Consider the following 16,862-nt stretch of genomic DNA (forward strand, 5'->3'; position numbering starts at 1 on the left):
AAAAGCTTCCCATCTAGTAGACTAGGTAGCCTCTAAATTTCACCCAAAGGCCAGGACTATATCAGGGATAGGAGTGGGTATAGATTCTTCCATAATCAACTAGCTATATCCGTTTTGGACACATAAGGAAAGATTACTGGTGTAGCTGGTATTAGACATTCATATACTAGCCAGACTTAGGGAACTGTCCTATTCATTTCTATAAATCTAATGGCCTGCATAGTTTCTACCTTACAGCAAATACAAAATACATGTTTAGTGTATAAATTCCCATATGAGCAACTCCAGAGTATCCTTAAGAACTACAGATGAGCAAATCATTTCTGTTGCAACCTGGCGGAACCAAAGATAATGGTTATTAATTACTTGGCAAAATGCTGTGTCAGAGAAAAGACACTATTTGTGTAAAGGGCAATTTAGTTGACTACCTTGCATCTTTTTAAGGAGATCCATTTATAACAGTGTTAAGATTGTTCCCAGATGATCTAGCCTATCCCAGCCACTCAAATGTTGGATGAATACTGAAGAAAAATAAGGGCATTATGAATGTACATGCAGCTAATTCCTTCTGGATGATAACTTAAACAGCAAATTGCCAAGGGAAAAATTTATAAAACTTCATCAGGCTACAAGAAAAGTGGCAGAGGATTATATGGGCAGGTAATAATTTTTTTAAAAAAGCAATCTTGACATATTTATACATAATAACAGGCTCTCTGAATTATTAGTTATAACTTGACTAAAAAAAATGGATTCAAGTCAAAGTCAACACCAAAGATTGAAAGACAATTGAATGTGCCATAGTGGTTAACAACTTTGTATTAAATTGGACTCATGAAAACGAAACCTATAAATGATGGAATATATATGGAAAATCTGCATATAAATACTTCAAAGTCAGCAGGTAACAAAATGAATAGTTCACTGTCTCTAAATGAGATTTATAACATAATTTCCTTTACATTGTACTTGCTAGTGAATATTCTAATTATCAAATTGCCATATATTAAACTGCAGTTTTCAAAGAACTAAATACAGGAATTCATTGCAATAAAAGCATTTTTTCTTTCTGATGATTCAGAAAGTGCTCAGACTTGTGCAGAACCTTGGGAACTTTTATAGTCAGAAATTATGTGATCCTCTCGAGATTCAGAAGGTACAGAAGAATGAAACAATTATGTCAAAGAATATGCCACAAATTGCCCTTTTAAATAGATACAAACTTTTAAATTTGCCATCATGTCTCAAATGATAAAAAAGGTCTTACACATGATCAAGAAGGCAGAACAACACCACCACAATACTTTACATTATTACTCTAACAAAAATTCTGGTTATTGGTAATTCTGAACAACTGGTTTGTTAGAGTTAAGAACCATTTATATAAACCATAGGTGTTTGAACCACATCTATCTTCTGGATTATTTAAGAAGTTGAAGACCTTTAGATCATTCTAAAGCTTGTAAAAGAAACTGAGAGGCCAAACATTTTATTTATAATCAGCAACAGAGTGGGGCAGGAGAAACACTGGGATGATGATGAACAGTAAGAGTTCTTAATGGTCTCTGAGTAATGCATGTATCTCTTAAGTGAAACAAAGTTTAAAAAAAAAGAAACACTATAAATAAACACAGACAACTACATAGCATGGATTACTTCCTGGGAGCAGACAACATGGAAGAATGCAGTGAGGAATCTTTATACTGTTCTTATTTGGGAATTAGTGATGTGGATGGTTTATTACTCAAAATAGGATCAAAATTTTAAAACTAAATTTTTAAAAATATATATTTTAAGTAGTACTGCTTATTTAAAGATATTAGCAATCTACTAATCACAAGGACCCAGTATAGCATCTACATTTTATTAGCTCTTGTTCCATAATGGGAAAAAATTTCAACTGTATCTTCAGTTTACCAAATGCCTCAAGATAATTCCTTTTTGGAATCCTAATATTTCAAAGAGAAATTAATAAAGAGTTGTTTTTTAAGTCTGAGTTGACATACAACTGACACCAATGAGGCAAGCTGTCCAAAGTATACATATTCAAAATAACACTGTAAATGTAAATACATATGAGTCAGTGACATATATATAAGACAAAATGAAATAAGGTTTGGCTTATTCAAAAATTCTATGGTTGGTAAAGGGAAAAAGAACTGAAATTTGGATGTTGTTACAAAGTTCTTAATAACCTATAAAATGTATATTTTCTTCTAACTTATTAGCAGAGGAAAAAGAAACTAAATTACTGAACAGCTAGGTACTCAGTACCAGTAAAATGCTTTAATAGATTATTAATCTTATAACCTAGTGAGGCAGCATTATTCCCTATTTACCAAAGCAAAAACTACCATTTGAGAAAAGTCACACATCTAAGAAACAAGGGATACAAGATCCACAACCACAGCTGCTTCTGGTCAATGTCTATGAACTGTTTCTCTGAAAATAGGAGGCTACAAAGGCAAGCAGCAGCAGCTCTCCTTGGGTGAGCAAGAGTTCTCAAACCATGGGAGCTGAGGCAGCATGATGGTTTGGAGGGGCATGTATCTGACAGAAATTTCATCAGGAGAATGACCCAAAGTCTATGTGGTAGCAGTGCAGAAAACAAGCTAGGAGGGAACAGTGACAGGGAGGCCTGGTAGATTTCCAGTCATCTACTGAGATATCTTATTTCCAGATCATCTACTGCCTTCCTTATTTAGCTTTTTCCTCCTGCCCTTAGCTGCATCACTGTAGGGACTCTCAGAGAATAAAGAGCTGCAGTGCGTTCCTGGAACTGGATCCTCATAAAGACAAGATGGATTTTTCCCATACCACTTTTTCCCCAGTTTGGCCAATTCAATGAGTTGGCAGATGGCTGTAGACTCAAAAGGTAGAGTTTAGAGGGGCAGAAAACTCTATTTTTCTTTCATCACTATTTATTCTCTCTATACAAATATCTATATGCCTCACTTAGGAATACACTCTTATTATTTATGCTGCATCACATCTGAATGTGTTATAATTAAAATAAATTTAAAAACAAAAATTCTTATTTGTGGGTTCAGTCAGTAAATATGTTAAGTGCACACTTGGACAATATATTCTTCTAGTGATCTGTGGGCTTTTACTCTTTTTTCAATCTTTACTATTATCATTAACAGTAAGGATAAGGAAAACACACAAAAGTAATCAATGAATTAACAGAAGGGGACTTCTCAGTAAAATGAACCTCGAATCTAAACATAGAAAGACTATAAAATAATGGTGGGTAAGTGAAAACCACAACAAATCTAGCTTAAAAAAAAAATCTGAGGTTGAGAATTCCTCAAAAGTCCCATAAAGGCAGTTACTAAGTCATGGAAAAAAAAGTCAAAAATATTCTAAAAACAGACTTAGATAGGAACATGCCCAGACTTTGTTGAGGGTGGCTTGCAAAGCTGTAGAAAAGACCCTCCACGATGGTAGGCCCTCTGTCTGCTCTGGTGTAGAACTGGCCTGAGGAAGAAACAGGCTGGGTGACTGCTACCACCAGAAGAAGAGTAAATGGTAAGTCCTAATAAGGATGGCAAGAAATGTTTACCTCCATGTCTGGTTTATAGTCCCTAAATTAATCCCAATAATTTCAAAACACTTTAAATTGGAAATTGCTATATACATCAATGCAAGGTAAATTATAATATTAGGATCTGACACAGCAGCTTAAGACCAACTAATATAACATAGTATCATGTTGAAAATATTTAGATGAGTATTGAAAGAAAAAACTTTTCTTACCTTTCACAGTACCACCATGGGTATGCTGAGGAGTGGAGAGTCTAATACCATTTATTCTAGAATTCAGTCTGTTGTCTGTTTTCTTAATTTTCTCCCTAAGCCAAATGTACATATTACTACCATTTTTTATAAGGTTCTCTACTAAATATATTAAGTACAATATTCCTAAAATTTCCCAAGACTTGTTGTAATTGAAAGAAGTTTTAGCAAGAAAAAAAAAATCCAACTACAAGTAAAATGCATCATTAGTTCTGAGAGTTCTGCCCCTCTAAACTCTACATAGTATTTTTTTCCCGATACTAGGGATCAAACCCAGGGTCTGACACATGGCTAAGCAAGGGCTCTACCTCTGAGATGTACTCCCAGACCTTTTTATTTTTTAATTTTGAGACAGGATCTTGCTAAGTTGCCCAGGCAGGTCTGGAACTTATGATCTTCCTGCCTTAGCCTCCCAAGTAGCTGGCCACCATGAGTACAAATCAACATAATATCTGACAACAGATTTACTTCTATCACCTACATATGCTGATATTTTCAACCAAAAAAAAAATTGAGCCCAGAATTTAAAATATGAATAGAAACCTAACAGAAAAAAATACTATGTAGACCATATAAACTAAATATGCTCATAATCAAACGCTACTATCTTTTCATATCAATTCTATTAATGGGAACATTAAATTGAACCTACTTTTCTATTTGTGGCTTTCCTTTCTTCTTATTTATTGAAGATAAATTCCGTTTTTCAGCAGAATGCTAGTAGAAAAAAAAAAGGCAGACAGAGCTAAACAATAATGACGTAGATTTCCTTTTACTGGGATATCATTCATTAAAATGGTATGTCTGCATAGTTGTATATGCTAACAAATTTTGATTTCCAACCTATTTTTGAAGTTACCTATCAGAACTACTAAGATTGACATATTGTTATAAATACTTCATATTAATCATGAGAAAAATATCCATTTTTTCTTTTATAATGGATCTCTATTCTTTTCTTCTGATTATAATAGTCCCTCCTCACCTGTAGTTACATTTTCTGTGATCAATCATGGTCCAAAAATATTAATGGAAAATTCTAGAAACAAACATTTCCTAAGTTATTATTTTGAGAAGCATGGTGAAATCTCATGCTGTCCCACTCCATCCCTTCCAGGACACAAATCATCATCCCTTTGTTCAGCCTATCTTTACTGTATTCACTACTCAGTCCATAGCAGTTGAGAGGCTGACCACATTAATATAACATCTGTTATGACATGGTGTTGTAATTGTTTTATTATTACTGTTGTTAATGTGCGCAACTTATAAATTAAACTTTATCATGGCTATGTACTGTATATGAGAAAAACAGCCTATATGGTGTCTGATACTATTCACAATTTTAGACATTTACTGGAGGTCTTGGAGTGTACCCCCTGTGAATAAGGAGGGACTACTGTACAAAATAAAATATAATCAAGTGATTGGTATTTGCTAGTATTCTCCTGAAGTTTAGTGTAATAAAACTAATAACCACAATTTGGTCAACTCCAAGAGAACACAGAGACATTGGGACAGAGGGGATGGGAAAGTACAATAAGATGGGCTTTGAAAAGAGGTTATTTTATAAGCATAACTGATATAACTTATAATTTCTCAAAATGTGCCTTAGTTCATAAGAACACATTCCATGAAGAGTTAATATCTGGATCTGAGTATGGCCAGAAAATAGAATCAGGCTAATGAATCAATTTTCTAGATAGAACAGGATTGTTCCATATTTACACATGTATACTTCCCTCCAAATCTGTGGTGGTCTGAACATACTTGAGGGCACTCTGCTCTCTGATCACAACCATTTAAGAAAGCAAATGTTCCCTAATTACACTCATGAGTGCCAGTAAACTGGCCCAACTACTCATGAGAAAGTTCAGTTTGAAAATTCACATCACCCATAGCAAGAGAGTAACTGAAATGTGAATAATTACTTAAAAGAGCAAAACAAATTTGATATAACAAGTTAATGCATCTCTAGTTAGAATAAACATTTTGGTTGTCATATTAAAGTGCATTAATTTTATGTAATAAAAGTTATCTAAAATATACTTTCTCAAGTCTAAGAACTTAGATCATATATAAAAGCATGAAGTCTATAACAATGAAATCCTCCTTAATTTCTTCCTACCAGAATGCTTCCTGCCTAAATGCTTACAAAACAGAAAAAGAGTAATAATACTTTATACTGCACCAAAACAAAACCCCTACGTACCTGCTCAGCTAAGGTCACACAGTGCTCTGGGTGCTGAATGGTGGTGCAGCTTTGCTTCCTCCAATCCACAATTCCATTCTGTTCAGAATATTGCATGGTAAGCCCATCCAATGGAGAACAGCTTGTACCAATACTGCTATCAAAAGAAAAGTTTATGAAAGTATAACCTTGTGAAAAGTTTATGAAATTTATCCTCAATAATTTAACCTGCTATACCGTTTCAATGAAGAAGCTATAGTAACTCTTTCTTTAGCCTATTAGTTTTTATTTTTTGAATACATAGTGGTAAGTTCAAGGGAAATAAGTATACTATAAGAAATAAACAGGTACATATCTAATTTATTACTAATGTCTGTCTCTAAAAATAATAGTAATAAATGTGTGCTCTGCCTTGAGAAATCCTACAAAGAGGTTATCTTGCACTCCTGAAGGCTGGGAACAGAGAGAATACAAAATTCTGTATCTGGAGAAAATCACTGTCCTAAGTATTGTGTATAACCAACATAAGAAGGGACAGGAAAAAAAATGACTGAAAACCAAAGAAATATACAATAGAATTAGGCCCAAAGAGAATCCAAAAGATGTAATTACTGGATATGAACTTTCAGTCTGTATCACATGGTCAATGAATAGAACAACGTTGAGGATTTGGAAGAGTACCAGAAAATATAAAGAAACAAATTTAAATTCTAGAACCATAAAATAAACTGATATAATGAACTCAATGGATGGCCATCAGATGAAGAAAATCAGTTAAGAATAAATTGTCTTGAGTTAATATATTGAAGTACAGAGAGGGAAACAATATGCACAACAAGTATAAGTTAAAAAGACGACATGGGACATAGTAGAAAGTCTAATATATAAGGACTTGGGATACGTCTTAAAAGATGGAGCAAGAGAACAGCACAAAACCAATTTTAAGAGGTAAGAGCTAGGAGTTCTCAAAAATCAACATATATAGCAACTGATTCAATAAGGATTAATACAAAGAAAGCTACATATCATAGGAAAATTGCTAAAAACCAGACAATGAGAAAAACTTAAAAGCAAAGCAACCAGAGGAAAAAGCATATTACCTTTAAAAGAGCAACAATAAGATTAACTGAACACTGAAGGCCAGATAGCATGAGTTTGAATTCGCCTCAAAAACAAAGTCTAGAATGACATAATTTATTTGAGAGGTGGTCCCAGAGAGTAGGAGGCAAGGGAGCAGGAAGAGGGAAATAGCAAAAGACCCCAATGAGCTTGCCACTATAAGCAAAAGGGGCTCAATGCTACTGGGAACTTCTAAAATTACCTACCAAAGAACAGAAAGCAAGGGGCTGAGGTTGTGATTTGGTGGTAGAGTGCTTATCTAGCATGTACAAGGTACTGTACATGTAGTTTTGGATAAGATGTAGTACATGCAGTTTTGGATAAGCCTCAGCACCACATAAAAATAAATAAATAAAATAAAGGTTTTGTGTCCAACTACAATTAAAAAAAAAAAAAAGGGAAGCAAGAGTATAGAATCAGCAAAGGCCCTGAGTGAGAAGTATAAAGTCTGTGGAACATGGCTGAAGGAAAGAGTACTTAACTAACGGAATGTAAGTTGGAAATCTCTTAAGTGATTTTATGTGATCTGCAAGAGAAATCAGAGATGGGAAGAGAAGATAAGAGAGAGACCAAAGGTATCTGCCCAGAAGACAATGAAATAATAGTTTGAAAAAGCAAACAGAAAATAACTGCCAACCCAGAAATTCATAGACAACAAAAATATCTTTTAAAAATGAAGACAAATTATACCCCATCCCCCGATAAAAACTAACTGCACGCATCACTAGCAGATGTAATTGTAGGAAATACTCAATGTTCTTCAATTGGAAGGAAAATGGTCACAGGTGGGTGCTCAGAAACAAAGGAAGGAATAAAGAGGAATAAAGGAATAGTAAAATCTAAATGAATACTGGAAAAAGATTTCATGGGGCTTCAAACAATAAAGATAATTAAAATGCATGACAACTATGATTTACAACTCAGGAAAATAAAAGGGGTTAGAGTGATCTAAGGTCCTCAAATTGTTGGGGAAATGATACCAGCACAATTTACACCAGACATTAATAAGTCAAGATGTATAATAAATTCTCTAGCATAACTAGAATACGGATACAACATATACCTATAAAGACTAATTAAAGAGAAAGACAATTTAAATAAAAACAAAAACAGGGGCTGGGGTTGTGACTCAGTGGTAGAGCGCTCGCCTAGCCTGTGCGAGGCACTGGGTTGAATCCTCAGCACCACATAAAAATCAATAAATAAAATAAAATAAACGTATAAAAAAATTATGAATCCTGTAAAAAAAAAAAAAGGTGGCAAGAAAGGAGACAAAAGGAAACACAGAATAGGTGGGCCAAATAAAAAGCAAACAGCAACATGGCAGAATTATAGCCAAATACATCCATAATCTAATTAATTGTTACACCAATTTAAAAGTATACAAAAGTATATGTATTTAGAAATTAGATACCTACTTCACAATGGGACTTTTCCCGGTATGTTTCTTGTGGATTATGGTGTGCTGCAACACATCTAGAGTAGAAGAAAAATTAATTTATTATACTAATGCTGCAGCAAATATCCAAAAGGATAATGCTATTAATTTATGCTATCGAAACACTGTTGACAGATGGGATACAGCACTTCTAAGCATTTCCCAATAAAGAAAATATCTTAAAGAAGCAATTTTTCAAAAACATAATAAGTAAGCCAGGCTTGGTGGGACATGCCTGTAATCCCAGTGACTTGGGAGGCTGAGGCAGGAAGATCCCAAGTTCGAGGTCATGCTTGCCAACTTAGTGAGAACCTGTCTCAAACTTTAAAAAAAAAAGTTTGCTCAATGGTAATGTACCCTTGGGTTCACTCCTCAATATCCTTTACCCTCCAACACAAAAGACATAATAAGTTACTGAATTATCTTAAATATTCTCTCAAATGTGTTTTACCTAACAGTACATCAATCTTATCCAAAACTACAAGTCTAATACGGACATGCTACTTTAACTACAACAATTTCACATAAAACTCTTATTTAATCAATAAAAAATGAATTGTTTCAAAAACTATGCACACACACACACACACACACACCTCGACAAGGTGACCTTGAACTTGTGATCCTCCTGCCTCAGCCTCCCAAGTAGCTGGGTTTACATGTATGTGCCAATGCACCTAGCTGTATTTCAAATATTTTTTTATTTTTAAATCTATTAACATGGGGCTGGGGATGTGGCTCAAGCGGTAGCGCGCTCGCCTGGCATGCGCGCGGCCCCGGTTCGATCCTCAGCACCACATACAAACAAAGATGTTGTGTCTGCCGAAAAAACTAAAAAATAAATATTAAAAATTCTCTCTCTTTAAAAAAAAAATCTATTAACATAATAAATACCCATGTACAACCACATCCGAGATTTCTGCCTGTATTCTTTACCTACTTATTTGTAACATCACATCTGTCACATCCCAATGTTTTTTTTAAATTAAAAAAAAAAAATCATAGACAGGATATGACCATTCACCTCCCTCCCTCTATAGAAGTTAACTAGTACCTAACTTGTTGGAATACTCTAGTGAAAGTGGTGCTGCATGTTTGAATATACTAGAAATATCCTTTTAACTGCAACCCAGAATAGATCTATCACAATTTATAAGTTCATTAACATTTGAAACATTAAGGCAATTTCCTGATATTTGCTCTTACAAACAATGGTGCCACGAATATCACTGTCTACATCTCCTTGAGCACTTGTACAACAAATTTTACAATCATAGGACAACAGCATAAAATTAGCTCCAACTTCACTACATTGTGCCAAATTTCTGTCCAGAAGACCTGTACCCATTTACATCCCCATCAGCAGTACAAGGTTCCCACTGTTTAATATGCTTAACAGTGTCAGATTTGAAAGTGTTTTGACAATTTGATGAGTGTGAGATGATATATCACTGTTTTCATTTGCATTTTCTCTACTACTAGTGAGGCTGCACACTGTTTAATGGCTGTTCAAGTCTCCTATGAATTGCCTATTTATATCTTTTGCTCATATATCTGTTGGGATAATTTTCTCAAAAATTTTTAGAAGGATCATTGTATAATCTGCACAGTCTTTTATCTTTAAATATCCTACTAATAGCATCTCGTCTTCTGTGGATTATTTTCTAATTGTATGGTTTCTCTGATCATTTGTAAGCTTTTATTTAATTGGTCAAATGTATGGTCATGTTCTACCTTGTTCAAGAAAGCCTGTCTATTTAGATTAACATTAAAAAGTTTAAGTTTTAGAAAATCAAGTTGTAACTCACCCGAATACACATGATGTAAGTAGGGATCTCATTACATATATTTGTATGTATGTATGTATGAATGTATATATATGTATGTCATATGGCTTGTTGGAAGTCAATTGTGTGTACATCATTTCAGTGAACACTCTATTCTTTACCTACTTATTTGTAACATCACCTCTGTCACATCCCAATTCCCATAATGTCTGGATCTAGGATTCTTAATTGGGTCTACCCTGATTTAACACCAGGCAGAATCACTTATTCTAGTGAATCTACATTTACCTTCTTCTTGACTTGAAGCTTCTGAGCTGTCTTCTTTTAAATGTTCTAGTATCTTAGAGGTCTTCAGAGAGGATTGTAAATTATCTGCAGGAAGTAATTCAATACTATTAACTCTTCACGAAATTGTAATAGCCAGATAAAGATGACAAATATAATGATTATTCCCCCTGCCCCAAGGAGGAGGTGAGTGGAGTATTAGCAATGAAGAAAACATTTCTACTAGTTAGAACTCCTAAGAAATCAAGTGGACACGACACAAAGCACCAGACCTATGAGAGGAGTTGTGAAACTAGCTATCTCCTCAAGCACCACAGGATCTGAGTAAAACACACCACATGTATTAGCTACTGTGTGCTCCTGTGCAAAATGAGCAACTGGACCAAAGGGGCGCCTCTCAAATATTTGTGTTTTTATTTTTTAAAATATCCACTGTTGTACAGTTAATTTTATAAAACAACGATAATGCCATGGCACTAATGAACTGCTATAAAACTCAACGTCTACTCTGAACTTCTATTCTATCACAGAGCAGTGACAAGCAATGGTAGATGAGCACTGACCCAAAGAACACATTTTAACTGCTAACTATAAAAATTTAACTATAAAATGACATGGTAAAGCATGAAAACCAAACCAGAGTTCAACATTTTAAGTCATCTAGCAGTTTAACACTGCTTTCTCAGAGTTAGTTGTCAGGATTATAGAGTGTTACTCTTTGGTACGAGGCAGGGTAGGAGGCAAAATGGTAGAGCTATCGATTAAAACTGTCCAAGTGAATGTTGACAACAACATGTTCAGTAGTGAGACATGAAACAACACAGACATGTACAAACACTATGATGACAAGGATTCCTACAATCTCAAATTGTGTACTTTCAACAGTATTTTAATATAACCTTAAAACAAAATCTGCCAACCTCATCTGCATTGTTTATGTAATTCAAACACTGCGAGGCCCTCAAGATAAGCTTTTCCTTATTTACACCCATCTTCCTCCCTGCTCACTTGGGTAAGCTCCCCTGAGCATCCTGTTAATCTGAACTATAAAAGTTTAACTGTGTGTTCTAATGCCTTTTTAGGATTAAACAGATGCTACTGATGGATATTTATTAAAAAAGTACTTATACCTGGCTCAGGGAGAAAACACTGATTGTTAAATCTACTTAGCTCTAGAATGACCAGAACTTTAACAAAAGCCATTGCCACTATTCACACACAAATTCAACATGGAGTTGTGCATCTTGTCTGAGGCAACTGGTCAAAAAAGGGTCATATTTTAAATCTAACTGCTAATTATGCTCAAAGTATTTAAAGCACATGCATGCGCAAACACACACACTCAAAATAATAAATGAAATTTTAAAATTTATCCAGATGTTATAACATCCAATCATATTTTTCACCCACCTCAAACTGAGGAAATGTGAATTTTCTTTCACCTTTAGAGGTACTGAAAAATATAATTGTTGAAAGGAGAAGGAAAGATTTAAAGAAAAAAATGTTCCTTGATATAGTGGCTGCTCTTAGATTTAGCAGAAATTCTTTAAAGTACATATCAGTGTTCTCGGCAAAATATTCATTTAAAAGGAAGGCTGAGGAAGATGTATATAAAGAACACAAAGTAGACTGTGATGAATGCTGAAATATACAGGCAAAACCAAACAGAGAAACACAAGAAAAAACCAGAAAAGCTTTCTGGAAGAGGTGCAGCTGGGTCCAACACAGGTGTGATTTTAATAGACAGTGACGGATGCACATAAGAGTACAAGTGAGCAGAGAACCCGGCAACAGTGGCAGGCATGCTGGACAGTGCTGCGACTTCATGGAGCTAGAGCCTGACAGACCCAAGGCAGGCTCAAGAAGTTCAGATGGGGCTTGCATTTCACACCCCATGCTTAACGTTTTTAAGAGGGGATTAACAATCGACTTTACCCCTGTGATAGCCCTGGCATAGAGGAGAGTGAGAAGATGAATGTGGGTCAAGAGCTGGGCTTTACAGATAAAAGCCTGCATGAAACAAGACCTAGCTGAAAATAATGGAATGGCTGGCCTTTAAACGGCTGAACATGAAGCGGAAGTGAGACAAAGAAGCTACGAGGCTCTGAAGGTCACAGCATCAGGAGAGCCAACACACCCTACAGTGCACCTCCACATCTTTCCAAGGTGTAAGCCAGGTCTGGCAAAGAACTGAAGACTGGGCATGTGCCATAGTCTTAGAGATTATTAGGCTTTGCCTGGTAACCAGTCTGTTTTGTAGTATTAGTTTTTTATACTACGCTCTTTAAAAGTGCAGTGTAAAATTCATTAGAAATGACAAACATTTCTTATTTGTATGTCACCATTCCTCAAATTTAACTATAAGTGACATGGTAAAGCATGAAAACCAAACCAAAAAAACCCTTCAAATTTCCAGAGGAATGGACGATGCTTACTGAGACTGTGCAGAGAGTCTGACGATATGGACCGAAAAAAGCTGTGTACTTTTTGATTCTGTAGAAAAGCTTGTGATGAAGTTGAAAATAGCTGCCTGCATATAAAGAGAAAAGAGATTTGTTAATTTCAGGTATGTACATAAAAAAGAGTCTGTTTCCTATAAAGAAGACTTTATATGGCTGTTTCATTAAGGAACAGAAAGCGTTTTTCCCCCCATGAAGTAATATTTTCTAATATATTTACTATGGAAAGGAGTAAATAAAATTGAACAGGACTAATTTGCAAGGATCTACTAAACAGGTTCACTTTTAATGGTAAAGTTTCAATTCTGGGGGAAAAAAAAAGTGTCACTTTAGCCTTTTGCCCAAATGGTGAAACAGCCTGCCTTTCTGCCCAGAAAAAGAACTGCAATGTCTTTTTTTTTTTTTTAATATTTATTTATTTATTTTAGTTTTAGGTGGACACAATATCTTCATTTTATTTTTATGTGGTGCTGAGGATCGAACGAGTGCCTCATGCATGCTAGGCGAGTGCTCTACCTCTGAACCACAACCACAGCCCAGAACTGAAATGACTTTATCATTACATTTCTTCATAGTCTCATGGAGAGTTCAACTGGATCTGAATCCTACTTCAATGGTGTATAAATAAACTGAATTAGCTATTCAGCTTCAAATTCCTTAGGGTTATAAGTAACACTATCAACTGCATAGGTACTCAAAATACAAATACCCCTCAGTTACTGCTGTATACTTTTAATGCTTATTAAAAATTTTAATTCTTAATTTCTCCCAAGATTTCTGACCTATCATTTACTTTAGTCATTAAATCATTAAATACCACCACAACAGATGACCTTTATAAGTCAAAGTTGCCTTGAATATTTAGGCAAAAGTGCTTTTTGGTAACTCCAATGTGGAAATAAACATTCAATGGGAAGACACAAAGGGAAATGAAGAAAGGGGAAAATAACCAAGATCTGAAGTAAGGAGTTATCTAAATTTTAGTTCTACTTTCTAGTTCTGAATGTACTGCCTAAGCCTGGGATCCACACACAGAAGCAGTGGTGGAACCACACCTAGCTACAACTGGTCAAAATGCACAGACACATCTGAATTCAAGGCCTGAGCCCAAGGGACAACCCAGGTGTGTCTCCAAATACTGAGTACATATTCACCAAAGGAACACTGAGGTATATGTATTTAAATCACATGGGTAAAGCCCTGGAGCTGAAATTATTGCAGAACTAAAGCCAGAGCTCATTAATGCATAGCCACAGGTGGCAATTACACCTGAATTTAAAATCAAAGTAGCCAGAAACAACTCAAAATGACATGAATAAGAAAAATAAGATTACTTGTTGACATGACAGAAACCATTCAACCCCAAATGTACATTTTAATGCCATATTTCCATTCATCTAATTCACAGCTTAGCTGAGACTTAAACACAGTAAGTCCTATACCAACCAAATCAATCTCTATTGTACTGATAAATTAATTTCCTATTTATCATTTTTATTTATTTTCTCCTCACCTCCATTATAACTGTTACTTTTCTTTCTTTCTTTATTGTGGTGCTGGGGATTGAACCCAGGGCCTTGTACATGTGAGGAAAATATTCTACCAACTGAGCTACATCCCCAGCCCACAACTGTTACATGAATTGTTAAGGGACATGAATGATGATATACTAATATAAAATTCACAAACTGAGAATGAAGCTTCTTAACATGTTAGCTGTGAAGACCTCAGACTATCCATTTAGGAGAAGATATATATCCCTTCCATGCATCTTTTTTTTTTTTTTTTTTGGTATTGGCATTAGACTCAGGACACTTAACCATTAAGCTATATCCCCAGCCCTTTTTTGTATTTTATTTAGAGACAGGGTCTCACTGAGTTCCTTAAGGCCTCACTAAGTTGCTGAGGCTGGCTTTGAACTTGCGATCCTCCTGTTTCAGCCTCCTGAGCTGCTGGGATTATAGGTATGTGCCACTGCTCCCAGCCCCTTCCATGCATCTTACACCAAAATCAACTATAAGTGAATCTAAGATTTTTTTTTAAAGGGGAAATTATCAGAACAAACCACACATTAAAAATGTAATCTTTGAGGGGCTGGGGTTATGGCTCAGTGGTAGAGTGCTTGCTTTGCAAGCATGAGGCCCTGGGTTCAGTCCCCAGCACCACATAAAAATAAAATGAATAAAAATAAAGATATTGTGTCCATCTACAACTAAAAAATTTTTTTAAATGTAATCTTTGAAAAGTTTTTCTTAGGAAACAAAATTTTGAAACATCAAAGACTGATAAATCTGTCTTTATAAACTTTTAAAATATCTGAATGGTTAAAAATAAAGATAGGGCTGGAAGTAGCTCAATGGCAGACTGCAAGCCTATGATGAACAAGGCCCTGGGTTCAACTGCCAATACCAAAAAACACACAAAAAGAAATAAGAACAGAGCTTCTGCCTTTAAAGGGAACACTTATAAGGCTAATAAAAAAGTGAAAAGGACTGAAAAAGCTATTGACAGGAGAATGTGATTGGTCACTAAAATACAGATTAAAATCAGAATGTCTTTTTTTTTTTTTTGGAGACTGTCAAAAAGAAGAAATTGTGAATGTTTTGTTTGTTGAAGTAGGAAACAGATACAAGGCTTCCTTCTGAGGGTACAAAATACTATTACCTCTTTAGAAGTAACAGAAATACTACATATTAAAATATGTATAACTTTTGGACAATTGTAACTCTGCAAATTTTTCTTACAGATAAATGTATCCAAACATGTTAAACATATCCCTAGATATTGAAATATTATTTGTAGTAATTTAAAGATTTATGAAACAACTAAAATGACCATAATACACTGATTTAAATAAGGTTCAGTTAAAAGCAGATTACGCAGAACTAAAGATGAGATCTTTTACATGTACTGATGATGTGTTACCATGTCCCAAGACAATTAATGAAAACAAGACGAAATAGAATTACTGTTGAGATGACTCCTTTAAATGTAGTCCTGGTAGAAAGTCAAATTTCTACAAGTGGTTCTGTGTGGAAATAATTACTTTTTTCCTTCTGAAAAATCTCAAACTTACAGAAAAGTTAGAAACACAGTGCAAAGATATATATATATATATATATATATATATATATATATATATTTTTAAAACTGGACCATAAATAGTTTATCTGCTGCCTCAACTCCTGGGATGGTATCAGCAAGCATTTAGCATTTCCTACGTTCTTCCATAATCAATACTGGGAAATTAACACTAATCAATTATTACCTTCTAATCCTCAAATCCTGATGAAAGTCTTGCAAATTGACTCCTAAGTGTCCTTTTTATCTCAAAGACTAAGTTCAGATTCCTGTGCTACATCCAGCTGTCATGCCCCTCTCCTGTCCTCAGTCTTCCCTGACGCTCTTCTGGCTGGGAGGAACAGGCCGGGTGTTCTGTGGAGCATTCTTAATATAGGTGTGTCTGGTCAGATTCATGCATGACGATCATGGAAGTGAGGCTGCTCTTTTGCTGCAGCTGATCATATGGCAGACAATTTTGATTGACACACAACTGATTAAATTTATTTGAAGTAGTCTGTCAGGCTACTTCACTCTATATAAAGTTATTCTTTCTCTCTTTATAATTAATGAGCATTATTTTGTGGGAAAGCAGTATGAGAGGACTTTGATAATGTCAATATCTTACTTGTCAAATGTTCAACGGATTCATTTATTATTTATTTCAACAGAAATTCAGTTTCCTATTTTATTCAATGTTACTATTGTTATTTGTTGTGATGTTC

At 34.9% G+C, this 16,862-nt stretch overlaps 1 protein-coding gene across 12 annotated transcripts in view; it reads right to left on the bottom strand.

The window, feature by feature from the left end:
* The window catches only part of Zcchc2 (zinc finger CCHC-type containing 2), a 55,560-nt gene that overhangs the window by 14,071 nt on the left and 24,627 nt on the right, over nucleotides 1-16,862 (bottom strand). For 11 of the 12 annotated variants that reach the window (XR_007348779.1, XR_007348780.1, XR_007348778.1 and 8 more), the window contains 6 exons: nucleotides 13,054-13,148; nucleotides 10,622-10,705; nucleotides 8,527-8,584; nucleotides 6,011-6,146; nucleotides 4,451-4,515; nucleotides 3,760-3,854 (listed from right to left, as the gene is read on the bottom strand). Coding sequence is in view for 5 of the 12 variants with exons in the window: in XM_015482178.2 (XP_015337664.2) it covers nucleotides 3,760-3,854; nucleotides 4,451-4,515; nucleotides 6,011-6,146; nucleotides 8,527-8,584; nucleotides 10,622-10,705; nucleotides 13,054-13,148 (533 nt within the window). In the remaining 7 variants the exon portion in view is untranslated. The remainder of the gene's footprint in view (nucleotides 1-3,759; nucleotides 3,855-4,450; nucleotides 4,516-6,010; nucleotides 6,147-8,526; nucleotides 8,585-10,621; nucleotides 10,706-13,053; nucleotides 13,149-16,862) is intronic. The other variant, XM_048806115.1, reaches the window with a different exon arrangement.

Source organism: Marmota marmota, unplaced genomic scaffold, assembly GCF_001458135.2.
Source record: "Marmota marmota marmota unplaced genomic scaffold, marMar, whole genome shotgun sequence".
Taxonomy (NCBI): Eukaryota; Metazoa; Chordata; class Mammalia; order Rodentia; family Sciuridae; genus Marmota; species Marmota marmota.